General features: G+C 42.1%; 1 protein-coding gene across 1 annotated transcript in view; it reads right to left on the reverse strand.

Moving 5' to 3' along the window:
• NLK (nemo like kinase) overlaps positions 1-10,838 on the reverse strand; it is a 147,513-nt gene extending 136,675 nt beyond the window's left edge. The window contains exon 1 of the mRNA XM_055131283.1: positions 9,107-10,838. Within this exon, the coding sequence (XP_054987258.1) occupies positions 9,107-9,564 (458 nt within the window). The 5' untranslated portion in view covers positions 9,565-10,838. The remainder of the gene's footprint in view (positions 1-9,106) is intronic.
• Between the last annotated feature and the right edge of the window lie 7,307 nt (positions 10,839-18,145).

An 18,145-nucleotide genomic window follows, 5' to 3' on the forward strand; every position in this document is an offset into this window, starting at 1 on the left:
CACTACCAAATTTAAGAGTCCTAAAACCAAAACACTGATCTTCCTTAACCTGATAGATTATTCACAAAAAAATGACAAGATACGTAATATTTGACTTTACTTAAAAAATTTTAAATCTGGGGTTGGAGAGCTAGGGCAAGTATTACGGTACATGCCTTGCATACTGGTGACCCTGGTTCAGTCTCTGGCACAGTCAGGGTGGCCAGGGTAATCCTTCACACAGCTGGGGCCTTGGCAAACTACAGTGAATCCTTGTTCCTCCCTCCTTCATCCACTAAGTTGGCCAACATGACCAGGACGGGCTCCTGAGATTTCTAAGCACCCCTACCCATAGTTTTTTATTTTAAATATTTTCAAATCAGACTAGGGATGTGGCTCTGTGGCACTATAGGTCTCAAAAGCTCAGTAAGGTCTTAGGTTCAGTCTCTGGCAATGCAGGAAAAATTTTTTTTAAATCATTCCCAATTATTTGGGAAAGTAAGCAAATGAGTCTAAAACACTAAAAACATAAAAATAGTCTCAGGACAATACTATTACATTTATATATAGGGAGGAATAATCCATTTACAAATAGGCAGGTTCATTACAACTGAACCAAAGCATGTATCATCCTCACCAACAGTTCAATAATAAGAGAAAATAAGTCTTCAGACAAACAACACATTTATAATCTCAGCCTACACTTGAAAACTTCATAAGCCATCAAACTGAAACAGGGTTACATTAATCTCTTCTTGTTTTAAGCAATTTTAGAAGCTATTCAACATCTGAAGTCCTAAAGCAAGTTGTCTTGTGGTCACTAGCAGACTCTACTTCCCCACAAATAATGCCACAATGCTTTACAAATATCAATGCAAATTTATAATAGAAACTTAGAGAACAGAGCATTTTATAAATAGGAAACCAAGACTCAGAAAATTTAAATAACCTTATCAAGGTCTTAGGGTCGTAGGGTTGTTGACAGCAAAAGGGAGTGGGGGGGGAGACAAGAAACTTGTCTCCTAATTAGTTCACCCTTATTACCCTGTCATTATAAAAACAAAACAGTGGTCTTCGCTGGGTTCAGTGCATGATACTAAAAATAAAAATCTTTCCAATGGGACCAGGGAGATAGGTCAAAGGGCTGGAGCGCATACTTTGCATGCAGAGTTCCAGGTTTGATCCCTTGCACCACACATGGTCTCCTGATCATTACCAGGAATAAATCCTGAAGCAGCAATCATGACCGATGGCTGACATCCTTATACACATTCCCCCTACCAAAACCACAACAACTAATAATATTAACATAGTTTCTTTTAAACATTCTTTTCAGGTTGCCTGAGTATCAAATTTTCCTAATGTCTCTTGAGCAGGGAACTTTAGAACTATCAGCTAGGTCAATGGATGACTTGTCACACGCTTATTGACAGTATTAGAACTGTTGCCTCTGGCAATCTCTATATTATCCCTAAGCAATAACAGGATCAGCAAGGAAATCATTGTTGATCTGCATCAGATGATCCAATCAACAAACAATTCACTGGAACATTTTGGATGTTCAGGGAACCATAAGTAAAACCCAAATATAATCTTACAATAAATAGCTTCTGGAGCCAGAGAGTACAGGGATTAAGGTGATTGCCTTACATGCCAGAGATTAGAACTCCCACATTGAATGGTCCCCTCAGCAAACAGTGGGGAGTAGCCCCCAAGCACAAAACCCTCCTCTCCCCTTCTCCAAAAAAAAGAACATCTACTAATGGCTTCTTTCATCTGGTTTTATGATCCCAAAGAAGTTTCTCTGGCCCTGACAATCTCCAACAAGGAAATCAAATACTAAGCAAATTAGGGATGTATACAGTAAACAATTAATTACTGAACTGCTAGGGAATCAACAAATTTAGTAAAAATCAAGTAATTCAACTGTGCAATACAGAAGTCAGGGAAAACTTTAATGTTCCAAGTTGCAAAGATAATAGCTATTATATTACTCCATAACGGGAGTAAATAAATGAACATTTATTTCTACAGCTGTCAGTGCAATTGAGGGTAAATATCCAGAACTTAAATCCAAACATACTCCACTTAAAGCATTCTGCAAATATTCTTCTTGCATAGCATACAAAATAAAATTATATATTGGTCTCCATTTCTTTTAGGACATGTACCAGTGGTACTAATTAGTGGTTAAAAACATTGCATGTACAGGCTGAAGAGACAGGACAGTGGGCCAAGAGTTTTTCTGCACATGGCCAATCCTGGGTTTGATCCCCAACACTAAACATGGTTCCTTCACAGTACCAAGAGTGCTCTATAAGCACAGTGGAAGGAGTAAGCCCTAAGCACTGCCAGTTGTGCACCAATGCCCCCTCCATCCCACTGGCCCCCCACCCCATGAAAGTTTAAAAGTTTCATGTAAATTTGAGGAATATGGTTATTTTTAGCTTATTTGAAAAGGTAATTCTAACTCTTTCTAAAAGATATTTTTAGGGGGAGGTGGTGGGGGGAGTATGCTAAACCCCCAGAGTTATACCAAGTGGTGTTTGAAGGCACGAAAGTCATGAACATGGTTGATGCCAGAAATTGAACTCAGGGCCTCAAGTATGTAAAGATGTGCTTTATCACTGTAAGCTATCCCCCAGCCCTAAGTTCTTTATTTACTTTTTGTTTTGTTTTGTTTTTTTGCCTTTTGGGTCACACCTGGCTTTGCACTCAGGAATTACTCCTGGCGGTGCTCAGGGGACCATATGGGATGCTGGGAATCGAACCCAGGTCGGCCGAGTGCAAGGCAAACGTCCTACCCGCTGTGCTATCACTCCAGCCCCACTTCTTTATTTAATTTTTAAAACTTATCTTTTTCATTTTGTGGTATGAGGGTATGAACTTTGTGGTATGAATTCAGGGCCCCACACATCTAAGACAACAGCTCTACCACTGAGTTACATCCTTAATCCAAAAATATTTTACTTTGTTCTTCTAAGCAGATATTCACTACTATAACATGAAAATTTCTTCTCAAGAATAAAATTTTTTGCTGCTGTGCTGTGGTTTTTGTTTTATTTTGGGGTTTTGAATATAATTTGAATAAAACACAGTCAGGAGCCTAAGTACAAAATTACTTCCAATGTTACAGAATATGGAGCTTCATCCCCAAGAAATCAGTCTGGTATCATTAGGTCGTACTTCTTTTATTATTTACCTCTCTTTGCCTTACTTTATGACCATGACCCTATGTTTTTAAAAGTTTGTTTGGAGTTAAAATTAACAATATGGATTTCCACATTTCTAGTTTCACACGGATGCTTTGTTATGTCTACAAGAGCAACCATTTCCTTTTGATAGTGCAGGCTCTGCTTCTTCAAAGCTCTTCTCACAAAGCATATATCCCAAAGACTCCAGTTGTGGCTGTGAATATCAATATTACAGACTCCTAATTTGTAAATCATAGTTAATAATAATAATAATAAGCACTTTATATTACTACTCTTTCCAAAGGGAAACTTCAAGATTTCCCCAAAATATATCCTAAAAGAATTATCCATTTTTCCAAAAACTACTTTTGCTATTTGAGGAACATGAAGACCAGAGGAAAAAACATCAGAAAAAAATGATGCCTCTAATTTTCTCAACTAAGATGAGCAAACTAGGCAATCTCTGCCATGCATAAGGATTTACACTGAATAATTTTTCTTAAAATCACATGTATTTCACCTGAGATTTAAACCTGAAAACTTTGTAACTTTGTAACTTTCCACAATAAAAAATTAAAAAAAAAAAAAAAAAAAAAATCACATGTATTTCAGCCACCTCACTGGAATCTTTAGCAATTCATTTTTTTTTTCATCCCAACACAAGTAAAATGAATTTCCAGCAAAGCCAAACTTAAAAATAAGTATGTCCTTCATTTCTCACATTTTGAGAAAAAAAATCAATTTCCTTCTTACAATATAAACTGTAACTCTTTCAAAAATATTGCAGTTGAGTAGAATATCTACCAACCCTGTTCAATTGTGTATGGTTTATTTGTATTTATTATGTGTAGCTTGCCTTATTTAATTTCACTGTAAAGGCCATACCTGGTAATGCTTGGAGGTCATGAAGTTTGGGGGATTTTACACAGTTCAAAGCAGGCGATCTACTCTACCACGTGAATCATATTCCCAGCCCTAGTTTACTCTGTGGGGGGAATAGGGCCTCACAAGTGGTGTTCCAAGAGCCACTTCTGATGATTCTCAGCCAACCAGGTCAGTGGCTCAATGAGAAGTCCTATGGATACAGTGCAGTGCAGGCCCTGCAGTGCTGGGAATTGCTCACTTCACCCCAGCCGTGCCAGGGGCCTAAAGCACTCTGTCTTGTGATGATCAAGGAAGCTGTGGTGCCAGGCATCAAACTACGGTTGGCCCACATGCAAGGCATGCATCTTAACCCCTGTACTACCACCCCCGCCACCCCCAATTTGTTCTCAATTGAGACTAGAGCATAATCCTGGTTCAATACTCAGCTTATCTCTCTGGTATGTAACACAATGGGTACTCTATGGTATTTAAAGTTATGAGCCCCATAGTAGCCTGCATGTTGACTTCACCTGGTAAATCTAACTGTGAAGCCATTTAATTTAATTCTGCTACCAACATAACTACTAAAACAGAAACAGCTAACATTGAAGGCCAGAGAGAGAAAGAGAGAAAGCAGAAGTTAAGGTGCTTGCCTTGCACCATAGCTGGTTTTATCCTCAGGACTGTACCTGGTCTCCTGAGTACCACCAACAATGACCTCAGAGCCAGAGGTCTTTGAGCCTGCTTTGAGCACTTCCAAATAAAGAGTCTCAAAAATCAAATGAAGAAAATAGCTAACATTTATTATGTCATTAGTTTGTGCTAGACAATGTACTCACTGATGTAAGGATTTCTTCATTTAATCCTCATACTATATCCATGATAAGTGCTACTTTTATCCTCTTTTGGGGGAGGGGTGGCAGTGGCACCCGGCTGTGACCAGGGTTTACTCCTGACTCTGCGTTCAGGGATCACTATTGGTGGGGGGGACACATAAGACTGTATGTGGTGCGGGGGATCAAATTCAAGTCAGCTGCGTGCGAGGCAAGCGCCTTGCCCATTGCTGTCCCGTCCCTATCCTTATTGTAGATGAGGAACATAGGGATTAAATAGTTCATCAAGCTCATAAAGAACTTGTAAGTTTCACTATGGTTAGTTTAAAATATTTAAATAAAAGTAACCTGTAGAATAATAAAATCCAAAGTTCTCCAACTTGGGAGTACAAAGGCAACAAACCCAAATGAATCCCAGACACTTTGATCATTCAATTAATCAGATAAGAAGCCAAAACAATAATTTTATAAAGTAGAAACTTCTCCCAGACACACTTTCATTAAAGGGGCCATATGTGCCATTAATTCGGTCTATTATATTTCCCTTAGCAAATGTCAAAATTGCCTATCTTCAAACCCCTTTCCAATGGAGTCAAATCCCTCCAACTTTTCAAAGTATACATTTTATAGCTCCTGGGACCTTATGTTATAATGGCCTCTGCCCCCAACTGTTACATCTTTAAACATAGTATCCTTTCCTATGGCAAACGTGAGTTGGGTTAGAGTTCTGGTTTTGCATTATGAAAATGTCCAAATGAGCCTTGAGCCTTGACATCTGATAAAGAAGATCAAATTATATATGATTCTCTGATAACATGAACAATATTCTTGGCAAATGAGTGTACCTCAGGGCCAAACCCATGATCATATTACCAGGTATACTGGAATCCTTACTCTGAGATAAAACACCACAGCAGGTAATTGTTAATGAAACCTTAATTGAACTGTCAAAGCACCATCTTTACCAGCAACCTAACAGGTAATTCACTGCTTTTACACAACTGTCCGATACTGATAAGTCATTTCACTGGTTAAATTCAGCAGAAAGATAAATCAAGCTTGGCAAACTAGACTATTCAACAGTAAATCTGAATGGTAAAATGCTGCATCACTTCTACTTTAGTCTCTTTCTTTGACTACGTGGAGGCACAACAATTCCCCTTCAAAATTTCTAGCCACTGACTGCATGTCAAGAAAAAAGAAATGAAAGCAAGTATACTTTCATATACTGTGCCCAAAGAGAGATATTTGTAAAAATGCCTTAAACTTACTTATTTGAATGCAAGAGAATTTTATAATGTCCAAGTAGTGACATGATACTCTGAATCAAATGATCTATCATTGTGAGAATATTTTTATATTTTACTTTAATAGTTTTAGAAAATAGCTATTTAGATTCATTAGGGGCTTTCTAAATTAAAAGGAATAGTTCTGATTCAGTTGCTTGAAAAAACTTAGATTCACAGCAGTTTTCAAACTACCAGTATATGGGCAGGAAAGATTAGGCACTTGCCTAGCATGCCACAAACCTGGGCTAGATCCCTTGCACCACATGGTTCCTGGAACACCACCAGGAGTGATCCCTTAAGCACAGAGTCAGGAGTAAGCCCTGAATATATAGTAGTTAAATTCCAAATATAGGGGCTGGGAGAGTAGTTCAAAGGGTTGAGCACATGCTTTGTATGCAGGAGGCCCAGTTGGAGCCCCTGCAAGGTTTCCCAAGCGTTGTGCCAGGAGTGACCACCAAGGTACAGAGTTGGGATCATGAGGCCTAGAGCACTGAGAGGTGTGGCCCCAAAAAACAAAAAAACAAAACAACAAATCTAAGTATAATGAACAATCAGAAAATAAGTTATCAGTATGTAAATACAAAAATAGAAAAATATTTGCATACTAAAACACACACCTGGAACTCTTCCCTTTTTTATATACCAAATTGTTTTTCACCTGTAACAGCTGATTAAAAAGGAAAAAAATAAACTCCTTGCAGCTAACTAGAAAAACCTGGTTAAAGAACAAAGCCAGACCTGACCAGAAGGATCAAGTAACCAAGCGGCAAAGATGCCCACAGCACCATTAGGATCTGAGAAGAAAAAAAAAAGTCACCAGTCCTAATCCTCAGCGGGCTTACAAACATAGCCATCAGACAAGAGAAACTACAGAACAACTAGTATATAATAGAGGGCAGTGTACAGAAAGAGTACATTTAATAAATAACATAGACGGTAGAAGGGGTCAATCAATTAACAATATAGAACAGATACAAATCAAACACATGCAAAGATTTTCTTTATGTGGGTCGTTCAGAATACCCACTATCAGGGAAGCAGAGGAATAACTCAACAGGCTGTGTACTTGCTTAACATACAGAAGGTCTGGCATTGATCCCTGGTATCACATGGTCCCATGAGCAACCCACCAGTAGAAGAGTCTGTTGCAACACCAGGTGAGACCCCAAAACAACAAAATACTACAGAATACCCACTACCAGAATGTTCACTGTGTGACATGTTCTAAGAACTCTAGTGCCTACCCTCCTTCCCCTTCACTTTCTCCTTTGGCACCAACTTGAAGTTAAAACTTCTACAAGTCATAAAACCATCTGTAGAAAAGTAGGAAAGCGGCACCTTTTGAATACTGTCAAGAATGCAATAATCTGTTTCCTTTTCAGAATCTTCAGTTCTTAGCAAAGCACTAAGATAAAACAGAGCATGCAGATCTCAGAAAATCTAAACAAATTAGCAATCAATGTCAAACTCTAAAGCAAGGTACAACCTTCTTCCTGTTCCCCCCCACCCCCAGCTTTGAAATCCTTAAGGGTTAGGCCAGGAATGGAAGCTCACAGTATAATCCCTAAGGACAGGCTATGGGAGAGAGGAAAGCAGGAACAGACAAGTCCCTGAGCAGAGCCACTACAGAGGCACCATTACTCCACTCCTCTTCTGCAAGAATCTCACACACCTTCGAGAAAGGCAGCACTGCAGCAGCAACTGCCTTGCAGAGCTGTCTGAGAAAACAGTGAACTCTACTACTTTAAAAAAAAAAGGGGGGGGAGGGTGGACCAAACTGTTTAGAAGGCTACATTTGAATCTGAAATATAATGTTATTCATATCAACTTCAGACTGGAGTAGCGACAAAAGGAGACATTTACTGGGCTAGTTTCAAGGAATATATTTTCCCATGGTGATGGGGGCTTTTCTGGTGATTAACAAGAATCTATTTTTGAATGCACTGAAAACATCAATTCATCTATCCACACCAGAATACTTCGTCCTTGGAAAAACAAACTCAATTCACTCTAGTTCTGAAAGGAATAGAATCTTGCAATGGTATGTTCATTATACAAATGCTGATTTTTCTTAGGAAGGGAAAGGAGACCAAAACGTAGCAATTATGCTGATAGACTTTTAAAAACTATCCCAGCACTAGAGAAAGTAGAGCAGTTTCCTGTATTTTTAAAAGCAAACGTCCTACTAGAGCAACAAACCAAGGGATTACAGCAACTTAAGAGGCACTAAATGACACTAAAACATTACACCAAATGTGGGCCACTGCCTAACTACAGTCTACTGACCTCATTTGTGGGACTCATGTGTGAGGCTATATTTAATGCACTCTTATCAAAAGGCTAAGGCTACATACTTCCCAACTGTAGCTTTCCAGTTTAAAATAAACCACTCAAGCAATGACTTAACTCATTCAACTATGAACCCTCACTTCCTTCTGGGGATTAAAATCACACATTCAGGAATGAAAAGACAGAAAGTGGTTCAAGTACTTATGCCAAGAATATACCTACGACAAGGCAATTAAAAAGAACTGAGTGGGACGGTGGGGGGAGGGCAGTTGTGACATTTGCTGCCATCGGGCAACTAATGTAAAGGAGATCAATTGAGATAGCCAAGGTCTTGGTAGGAGTAAGCATTTCATCCTCTCATCTGTTGAGTCCAAATTCCAGGGGCTTGCCTCGGTCCCAAACCTGAAGTTTGGCAGCCAGCAAGCCCAAGTGTGTTGCTCATCAGAAGAGATGCCACCCCAAAATTTGCCATGTCTCCGAAGCCCACTCATTTCAGACTTCTTCCCCATGTATGCACAGAAGGGTGCTGCCTACAGTTGAGTTGAGACGCTTGCTCCACTCTGCGTCCACGTGGAGAAAACCAGGAGGGGCGGGCTGGCCCAATGAGAAGGCCACCACGAGAAGGAACCAGCAGTTGGCTTTTTCTTTTGATACTCACCAGACAACACCAAAGGCTCCATATCCAATGGGTCTATCCGGCTCTATGTCCAGCTGCTGTTGTGGATGATGCGAGTGCTGATGATGGTGCGCCTTCACTGTAGCAGCTGCAGCAGCCTGTACCTGAGCTGGGGCTGCTGCAGCTGGTCCAGGAGCCTGACCCGGTGCCGGTGATGGGAAATATGGCTGTTGCTGCCCAGGGTTTAACATGGCTGCAGCTGCGGCCGCTGCTGCAGCCGCCGCAGCTGCCGAAGAGGTATGCTGCTGTACTGGGTGCACGGCAGCGGCCGAACCAGGGTGCAGATGGTGCTGAGGGTGGTGGTGATGGTGCAGGTGAGGAGGAGGCAGGTGTGGAAGGTGGTGGTGATGGTGGTGGTGGTGACCTGCTGCTGCCGCAGATGCACCGCCATTGTAAGCCGCCATCATTTTTGCGTTGGCTCTTGCGCCACAAAGAGACATTCAAGAAAATGCCCTTTGATTTTGGAAAGCAAACTGGGTCAAGCTGTCATTTGGCCATTTAAAAAAAATGAAGAAAAAAAACCACTCACTCCACCTCCAAAAAACATAGAGCGGGCAGGGCTTTAGGTCTTCATCAGTCAATCCAGAGAAGTGAGGGGTTCTTGGTGGGTAGTTTGGGGTGAGCGTGTATGGCCAGGAGTGGGTTGCCAACAAAAGAAAAGGAAAAGGAAAAAGAAAAGAAAAAGGGACAAGGGACCCGTTCCCCCCAGGATTCCTGCCACAAGTGGGTACTAAAACTCCATCCTTAATTGGGGGGAGGCTCCAACTTTGAAGGTGGGAATGAAGGCCAACCCTCCCGACCCCCTGAACTCCACGCACGAAAAGGATCAGGTAACACGCCACCCTGGGAATCTTGTAAGAGGGTTGACTCAGCTACCCCTTCCATCCCCACATCCTTTTCTAAACCCCTACCCCCTCCTCAAAAAATACAACGGGAACAAGTCTCACCACCCCAAACTCACAGGCTGGGGGGAAATTCTCAGGGAAACCAGCTTCCCCCCCCCTCAACTCCTCAGGCCTTCCTACATCTCCCCCCCTACTCCGAGACAGACAGGCCTGCAGGGAGGGGGGGGGCTACTAAACTTTGCTGAACAGAGGAGAGCCAGGGACGGAGGCAGCAGGGAGAGAGTGAGCCGAGGGGGCGACAGGGCAGAGCGGAGAGGAGAAAGAGGACCGGGGCAAAGTGAAGGGAAGGAGGTGCGGAGAGAATGAAAGAGAGGTGGGCAGCACTCGGACGCCCAGGCAGAGGGAACCGCCCCGGGATGAGGTGAGGGTCCCGGGGCCAAAGAACCGAAGCCCGGGGAGGCGGGCGGGGTGCAGTCGGAAGCGGGCTGACTCCTACCCCCGCCGCCGGCTGCTTCTGCTGAGGAGGGTTGGGGGGGAGAGCGGGTGGGTCCCCCCGTACGACGGCCCCCGCAGGGCTCAAGGCTGCTCCGTCTCCCCCCCTCCCCCCCACCCGGCTTCCGTGACCGCAGCCGCTTTCTCCTCAGCCGCTGCGGCCGCTTTCTTCTCAGCCGCCGCCTCCTCAGCCGCCAGTGCCGCCGCGGCCGGACTCACCTCCCCTAGCAAAGCCGGATAGAGCGGAGCCAGCGGCGGACACGCGCAACCAGCCGCCGAGGCCCCGCCCCCGCCTCACACTGACCGGCTGCCCTAGCCAATCCACGCCCACCTGTCCGTGTCCGCCTCCAATCCTAGACCGGGAGCTTCAGACAGGCGCACTGTTCGGCCAGTGGCAACAAGGTGTGGGTCTCCTGGGGAAATCCCGCCCCGGATTCGGGATGGGCAGATAGAGAGACCAATCAAAAGACAGGATTGTGCCTGACCGACAAGGCTGAAAGCGAATTAAAAATCAAAGATCTCCGTGACATTTTCTTTCGCCTCTCTCCTCTTTTCTTTTTCTTCTTTTATTTTTTTGGCAGGAGCAGGAAGCTGCGTGCTAATCCCGCCTGCAAAAGCTGGAAGAGAGGGGTGGAATTTTAGACCCAATCATGACCAGGGGACCAAGAACAGAACAACCAATCCTTGGGTTGAAGATGAAGTGGGCTGGGACTGGGGTCAGATAGACACTTAATTTAACAAATTGAAAGAAAGATTGATTTTTGATCCCACCTTTTAGATGTCCTATAGGTCAGGATTGTGGAGCATTCACTGTCAAATCAGCGACGACCGCGCTAGGGGGCGGGGCCTAACGAAGGAGGTGGGGCCTAAAAGAAGGGGGCGGGTTCAAATGAAGAAGGCGGGGTCTAAGTCATTCATGTCCATTGATAAGAGTACCATGCCTATTTTAAGGCATAGACTTTGCCGAAATGCCGGTAGGGGAGCGGAAAAAGAAATGAGAAGTTGTAACAAGACAATCACAGAAGAAACTCGGTAGATTTTGACAGTTTGCAGCCTATGGTTGGTTCTCCATGGCAATTTCTGATTTGGGTAAAAAGGAATTATTTCCACCATTCACAACTCCACTCTCTACAGACAGTCTTTAAACATTAAAAGCAAAAATAGTTACCACAAAGCGTGTAATTTTATTCCAAGTTTCCTATGTCAGGTAAGTTTCAGTGGCTAAAGTCTTACTAAAACATTTCTCCTTGCCATAATCACTTTGTGGATTTACTTTTCCCGTAAAACATGAAACAGTGAATTTGGAACCCTTCCTTTATTAAAACTGTATCAGAACTCCGGAGATTTTTTTTTCTGAATATTATCTTTGATTTCTTCTTTGCCTGCACACTTCTCCCCTTCAAAACAATCATCAAGTCTTACTTTAATGACTATGTTTTAAATTTATTCCCCTTCCCTTTTCTTTTTGTTGATATCTCAATGACCAGGTCAAACAAGCATGGTTGTAGTGTGCACGCACTTGGTGTGATGCTTGCACACTTGGTTGCATGCTGAAGATCACACACTTTGTTGTGTTACCAGGGATCCCAAATGGCAATAATGCCAGATTTCTACTGTTGGCCACACAGTTATTAGGAGACCTCTACCACTAAGCTATGCCCAAGGCTTAATCATCAAGTTTTAAACACTCTGTTGTTTGGGGGTTATATACAAGGGAGGGAGAAGGGTTAATTCTCTCTTTGAGGTCACTTCTGACTGTGATGGAAGACTATCCCATGGAGTCCCAGGGATAGAACACAGGGCTTCTTGCATGCAAAGCAGGAACTCCAACCCATTGTGCTATCTCCATGCTCTCTAACCAATTTCAAATACTTAAAAATATCCCCTTGGGCTGGAGCGATAGCACAGCAGGTAGGGCATTTTGCCTTGCACGCGGCCGACCTAGATTCGATTCCCAGCATCCCCTATGGTCCCCTGAGCACCGCCAGGAGTAATTCCTGAGTGCATGAGCCAGGAGTAACCCCTGAGCATCGCCGGGTGTGGCCCAAAAAGTAAAAAATAAATTAATTAAAATTAAACATTTTTTTAAATCCCTTTATCGCAGTCTCCACAGAATTATCCAAATTTATACCACACGCATCGTCAATACGCTTCAATACTTGACTGCACAGTAATCTTCCTTTATTCCTCCTCTGTAATTGCCTCCTTCTCATAGCAATCTTGAAAAAATAGTTGGAAAAAAAAAAAAAAACACCTACCCTACAATGAAGTCTGTAAGACTTTTTCTGCTGGGTTTCTGTCTTCCTCAAATGTAGTATCTCTCACCTCCACCTAAGCTTCAAACATTCTGAACTTCTTTTAGTTCCTCAAATGGTTTGTTGATTCTAAATCTCCAAGTTATCTTCTACCCCAAGCACTCTCCACCCACCCTCCACTCTTCTATCTTATCAACTAGGATGCTCCCATCTTCACTAAATTTCACTTTTTTTTTCCTCTTTCTGGAAATCTTTCCCTAAACCTGTTGTAGAATATTTGCTGCTTATCTCTCTCCTTGCACTGCCTCCCTGATAGCAATGAGAACTCTGTGTTTTCTTTGTTTTCTGAGTATTACCAAGACAGAATGTTGATTTGTTCTACTCCTTGTCATGTACTTGTTTAAGGACAGCTGAAGACACTTAATATTTGTGCAACTCACTGAGTGCAGTAGAAGCAGCTACCAATCCACGATACTGCTGTTCTCTAGTTCAGTGACTTAAGCTCAGCAGTTTAACTAACCTACCTGAGTTACAGTTGCCTTAACTGAAAATGAAAATAATGGGAATCTCATCAAATTGAGGTAAGAATTAAATGAGGTGATGTATTTAAAAATTATTATCAAATAGTAAAAGCTAAATGTAGGTTTCTTTCCCTGTCCACTTCTTGACAAAATATGGGATGTCCTTCCAACTTCCCCAAATGCATCAGTCTTCTCTAAAATGTCATTTCCTAGAAGCATATTATAAAAGCACAGTCTCAGGTCATACCCCAGATCTATGGAGTCAGAATCTCTTGGGGGATGAGAGACTAGAAATCAATCTAACCAACCAATTATTTAAAATTTATAATTCCTATAGTGTGAGGCTGCTTTATTATGTTTTTTAACTTTTTTGTTGAATCACTATGAGATAGACCCTTACAGACATTTCATATTGTTCATAACAAGCAATACAAAATAAATTATCTAGCATCTGCCTGTGGGTAGGCTTAAGTGGTAGTGGAAAAATTCAAAGTAATGGTGGTGAGAAGGTGTAATGGTGGTGGTATTGGTGTTGAAATATTGAATGTAATCAATTATTATGAACAACTTTATAAATAAAATTTTAAAATGTTTAAAAATCTGTCTAACCAGCATTCCAGATGATTCACATATTAGACTTTAAGAAGCAAGGGACTGACTCATCTTTAACGCAGTTTACTTTTCAGCACCTCAGTACATGTGGTATCAATCAATAAATCCCATCCACCAGAAAATAATTGCACATTGACAGTTGTTTATTCCTGCCAAACATATTTGTTGAGTACTAAATAAATCTAGGCACCAGAATAGCCTCACCAATGTGGGAGGGGAGATCAATGAATGAACAAGGTCTCTGCCCTCCAGGAGTCCTATGTGTGGTGCAGAAGTTTCTAAAATAGTGTTTGCCCACTCCAGGTCATTCAAAGATAACTCATTAAGCTCCAGAAAAGAGTCCACTATCTATTTCTATCTTTTTATTTTATCTTTTTTCCCCAAAAATGTCTATCTACTGGCCAGTGGACACCACATTGGAGAATGCTCTGGACCCCAGACTGAGCCGATAATACTGGGGTGCTCCAGATGGAGAAGGTGCAGTCTTCCTGTTTTCTCCAGATGGAATCCTGGCGACACTGAGCTTCTACTAACATGGCTCCAGAGGATGAGTGTGGAACTGAAAATTCTGAGCTTCTAAGCACACTTGGTCATTCTGTGAAACAACAAGACTGGGGATGGGGGAAAACTTGCCATGTGGATCAGTCTGGGTCCCAGCAGAGCTCAGATCAGACAGTTGAAGAGTCCTTGGGACAAGTCACAAGTCCTGGAAGTGCTCAATGGATCATGAATGGTGCCAGCAATACAACCACGGTCAACAGTATGCAAAACAAATGTCCTAAAGGCTCAACGGATGGTCAGAATTGCCTTTTGGGTTTACCACAGCATGAAACTAAACTTGAAAATCTATCCCAAATGCAAGGTGGAGTCAATTCATGAAGTTTGACTTTGGGAGAAAAACAAAAGTCAAAGATACAGCAGTCATATGCCAGTATGTCCGGACAGCAACAAGGAGAAGTTGACCCCATCCACATAGTCCCTTGTTGATTGTGGCAAATTGTTGACAAGGGACATCCCAAATTCCAGTGGTACCTTACTGGATGTACCTCACCTGTGTTGATATTGCAACCATCCTGCAGATGTATAGTGTGCATCAACTGATGAAAAGGTGGGGCCATGACGATGGAGAGATGGAGCAGTACTCTAAGGATGCAAAGGGAGGAGGGAAAAGGAGCGAGTGAGGGAGAGAGAGTAATACAAAAGGACTTGCAGGTTTCATGACTTCATCTTTTCTAACAGCTGCATAGTATTCCATTGTGTGGATGTACCAAGGTTTCTTTAGCCAGTCATCTGTTCTCGGGCACTCAGGTTTTTTTCCAGATTCTGGCTATTGTAAACAGTGCTGCAATGAACATATAAGTTTGGATGTCATTTATACTATGCTTTTTTGCATCTCCGGGATATATTCCCAGAAGTGGTATTGCTGGGAGGGATGCTGGGACCATTGGTGGTGGAAAATGGGCACTGGTGGAGGGATGGGCCATTGTATGACTGAAATGCAAGCACGCGAGTTTATAAGTCTGTAACTGTAGCTTACGGTGACTCACTAATAAAAAAAAATTTTTTTTAAAAAGTCTATCTAGGGGACAAGGTATATGACTCAAGTGCTAGAGTACAGACCTTGATTGAATGAGGCCCAATCAAATTCCCAGCACCTGCTGTCTGGCTATGGTCTCCACACAACCACCATCACAATAATAGCAAGCAAATGAGCACTTGTCAAAGATTATACATTGTAGAGAATGAAGTGATAGTCCAGTAGAGAGGGTGTTTGCCTTGCACGCAGCTGACCCAGGTTCGATCTTCGGCATCCCATATGGTCCCCCAAGCACTGCCAAGAGTAATTCCTGAGTGCAGAGCCAGGAGTAATCCATGAGCATTGCTGGGTGTGACCCAAAAATCAAAAAATCAAAATAAAATAAAATATAAGGTACAGTATGTTCAGACTAGTGCACTTACATAAAATTTATAAATAAGTAAAAACACATTAATCAGTAATTTATGCTAAAAATGTGCTAAGAATTTTGGGAAATAATTTGTCAATGCTAGTGTTCATGATTGAGCCCAATTTTGTTCAATAGAAATATCAGTTCACATATGAATTTGAAATGTTCTAATAGTCACATTAAGAAGTTCAAAGAGGGGGCAGAAACACCCGAGTGCCCGAGAACAGACTGGTTAATGAAACTTTGGCATATCTACACAATGGAATATTATGTTAGAAAAAAATGCAACTATGAAATTTGCAAGTGGATCAACATGGAGAGTATCATGCTAAGCAAAATGAGTCAGAAAGAGCGGGAAAGACACAGAATGACTGCATCCATTTGTGGAACATGGAGTAGCATAATAGGAGAAAAACACCTAAGGATAGTAGAGATAAGGGCCAGGAGAATAGCTTCACGGCTTGGAAGCTGATCTCCTGTGCTGGGGGAAAAGGTAGGTGGGATGGAGAAGAGACCACTAAGTAAATGATGGTTGGAGCGATCTCTCGGATGGTAGATGTGTGCTGAAAGTAGATTATGGACCAAACATGATGGTGGCTTAGTGCCTATATTACAAAACATTACACCCAAAAGGAGAGAGAGAGAGTAAGAGGGAATATGTCTGCCACAGAGGCAGGGGGTGGGGGTGGCAGGAGGAACACTGGGAAAATTGGTGGTGGAGAATGGGCACTTGTGGAGGGATGGGGATTCAAACATTGTTTGATGAAACATAATCACGAAAGTCTGTATCTCACGATGATTAATTAAAATTAAAAAAATTCAAGGAAGGGGATCACAGAGATAGTACAGCAGGTAAGGTGCTTGCCTTGCACACAGTCAAACTAGGTTCCATCTCCTGCACCAGATATGCTCCCCCAAGCACTGCCAAAGTGATCCCTGAGCACAGAGCCAGGAAAAAAACGGTGATACTGCCTGTTGTGACCCTAATCCATCCCTTCTCCCACAAAAGAAGTTCAAAAAAGCTGGGAAGACAGAATTGTTTCAGTGGTTACTTTGCATGTCAGCTGACAGTAAACCTGAGTGTGACCCAAAACTAAAAAAAAAATTATTAACGTATCACAATTTACAATAGTATTAAAATTAATGTATTAGGTATGCACCACCCACCTCATACCAATATCCTCCTATCTATACCAATATCTAAAGGCTAAGTTACTTTAAGTATCACTGTCATCCCGTTGCTCATCGATTTGTTCGAGCGGGCACCAGTAACGTCTCTCATTGAGAGACTTATTGTTACAGTTTTTGGCATATCCAATTCGCACGGGTAGCTTGCCAGGCTCTGCCGCGTGGGCTCGATACTCTCCATAGCTTGCCGGGCTCTCCAAGAGGGGCGGAGGAATTAACTATATTTAAATATATTTTCTTTACTTCAATCTATCCAAAATATTATTGTTTTAAAAAATTTAATGAACATAAAAAGGACTTTTTGTATCTATTTCATTGACATGTCTTCAAATTCTGAGTATATTTTATCTATACAGTGCATATCCACTGATTTTAGAATTTCATTTCCCCCAGTCCCTCTAGTCACATGTCAAATGCTCGTTAGCTTCATGTGCCTAGAGGCTACTATATTAATAGATAGCACAGATCTAGAACATGGCTTTAAATCCCTGTTCTTCCCTTCCCGGTCTAGGATCTGGAGAAAGTGTCTCAGTCTTAGAATTTCCTTGTCTGTAATAGAGAAGCTCTGACTTCTCCAGTTCTGTGATCATTCAAATAGGTCATTATTGAAAGTACATATTCTAGGGCCAGCCTGACTTCAACAGAGACACTAAGGGGGTTGGTATTGTAACCCAAGGAAATTGTCCTGTGAATCAGATGAGAATACACTTTGGGCACTGCTCAGTTCCTGTCTCCAACATACCATCCACATGGAATTGATCTGACAGCCACCCAACCCTTCTTAAACACATCACCAGACAGTACAATATCCGGTCCTTTCCATTCCTTTCCATTTTCAGGAGCTGAGCTCGATGAACAAGAAGTCGGAAGTGAGTCAGCAGGATAGCACTTAGTGCCTAAAAAAGCAAGCAGGACATCAGAATGCATAAGCAGGAATAGAATGTGCAGGAAGTGGGAGGTGATCTTCCCTTTCTTCCAAGAACTGGCTCGCCCATGAGTTGTCTGCAGAGACTTTGTAGAACTTGAACCAGCTCTGGGGGGGATTAAAAGACTCCAAAGGGAGCAACTGACTTTCAAATATTGAATGCCCATCCCATGTTATCTCTGGTGGTAAATCATCATTGCAGGGACCAGGGAGAGAGCTCAAAAGCTGAAGCGCATG

Source organism: Sorex araneus, chromosome 3, assembly GCF_027595985.1.
Source record: "Sorex araneus isolate mSorAra2 chromosome 3, mSorAra2.pri, whole genome shotgun sequence".
Taxonomy (NCBI): Eukaryota; Metazoa; Chordata; class Mammalia; order Eulipotyphla; family Soricidae; genus Sorex; species Sorex araneus.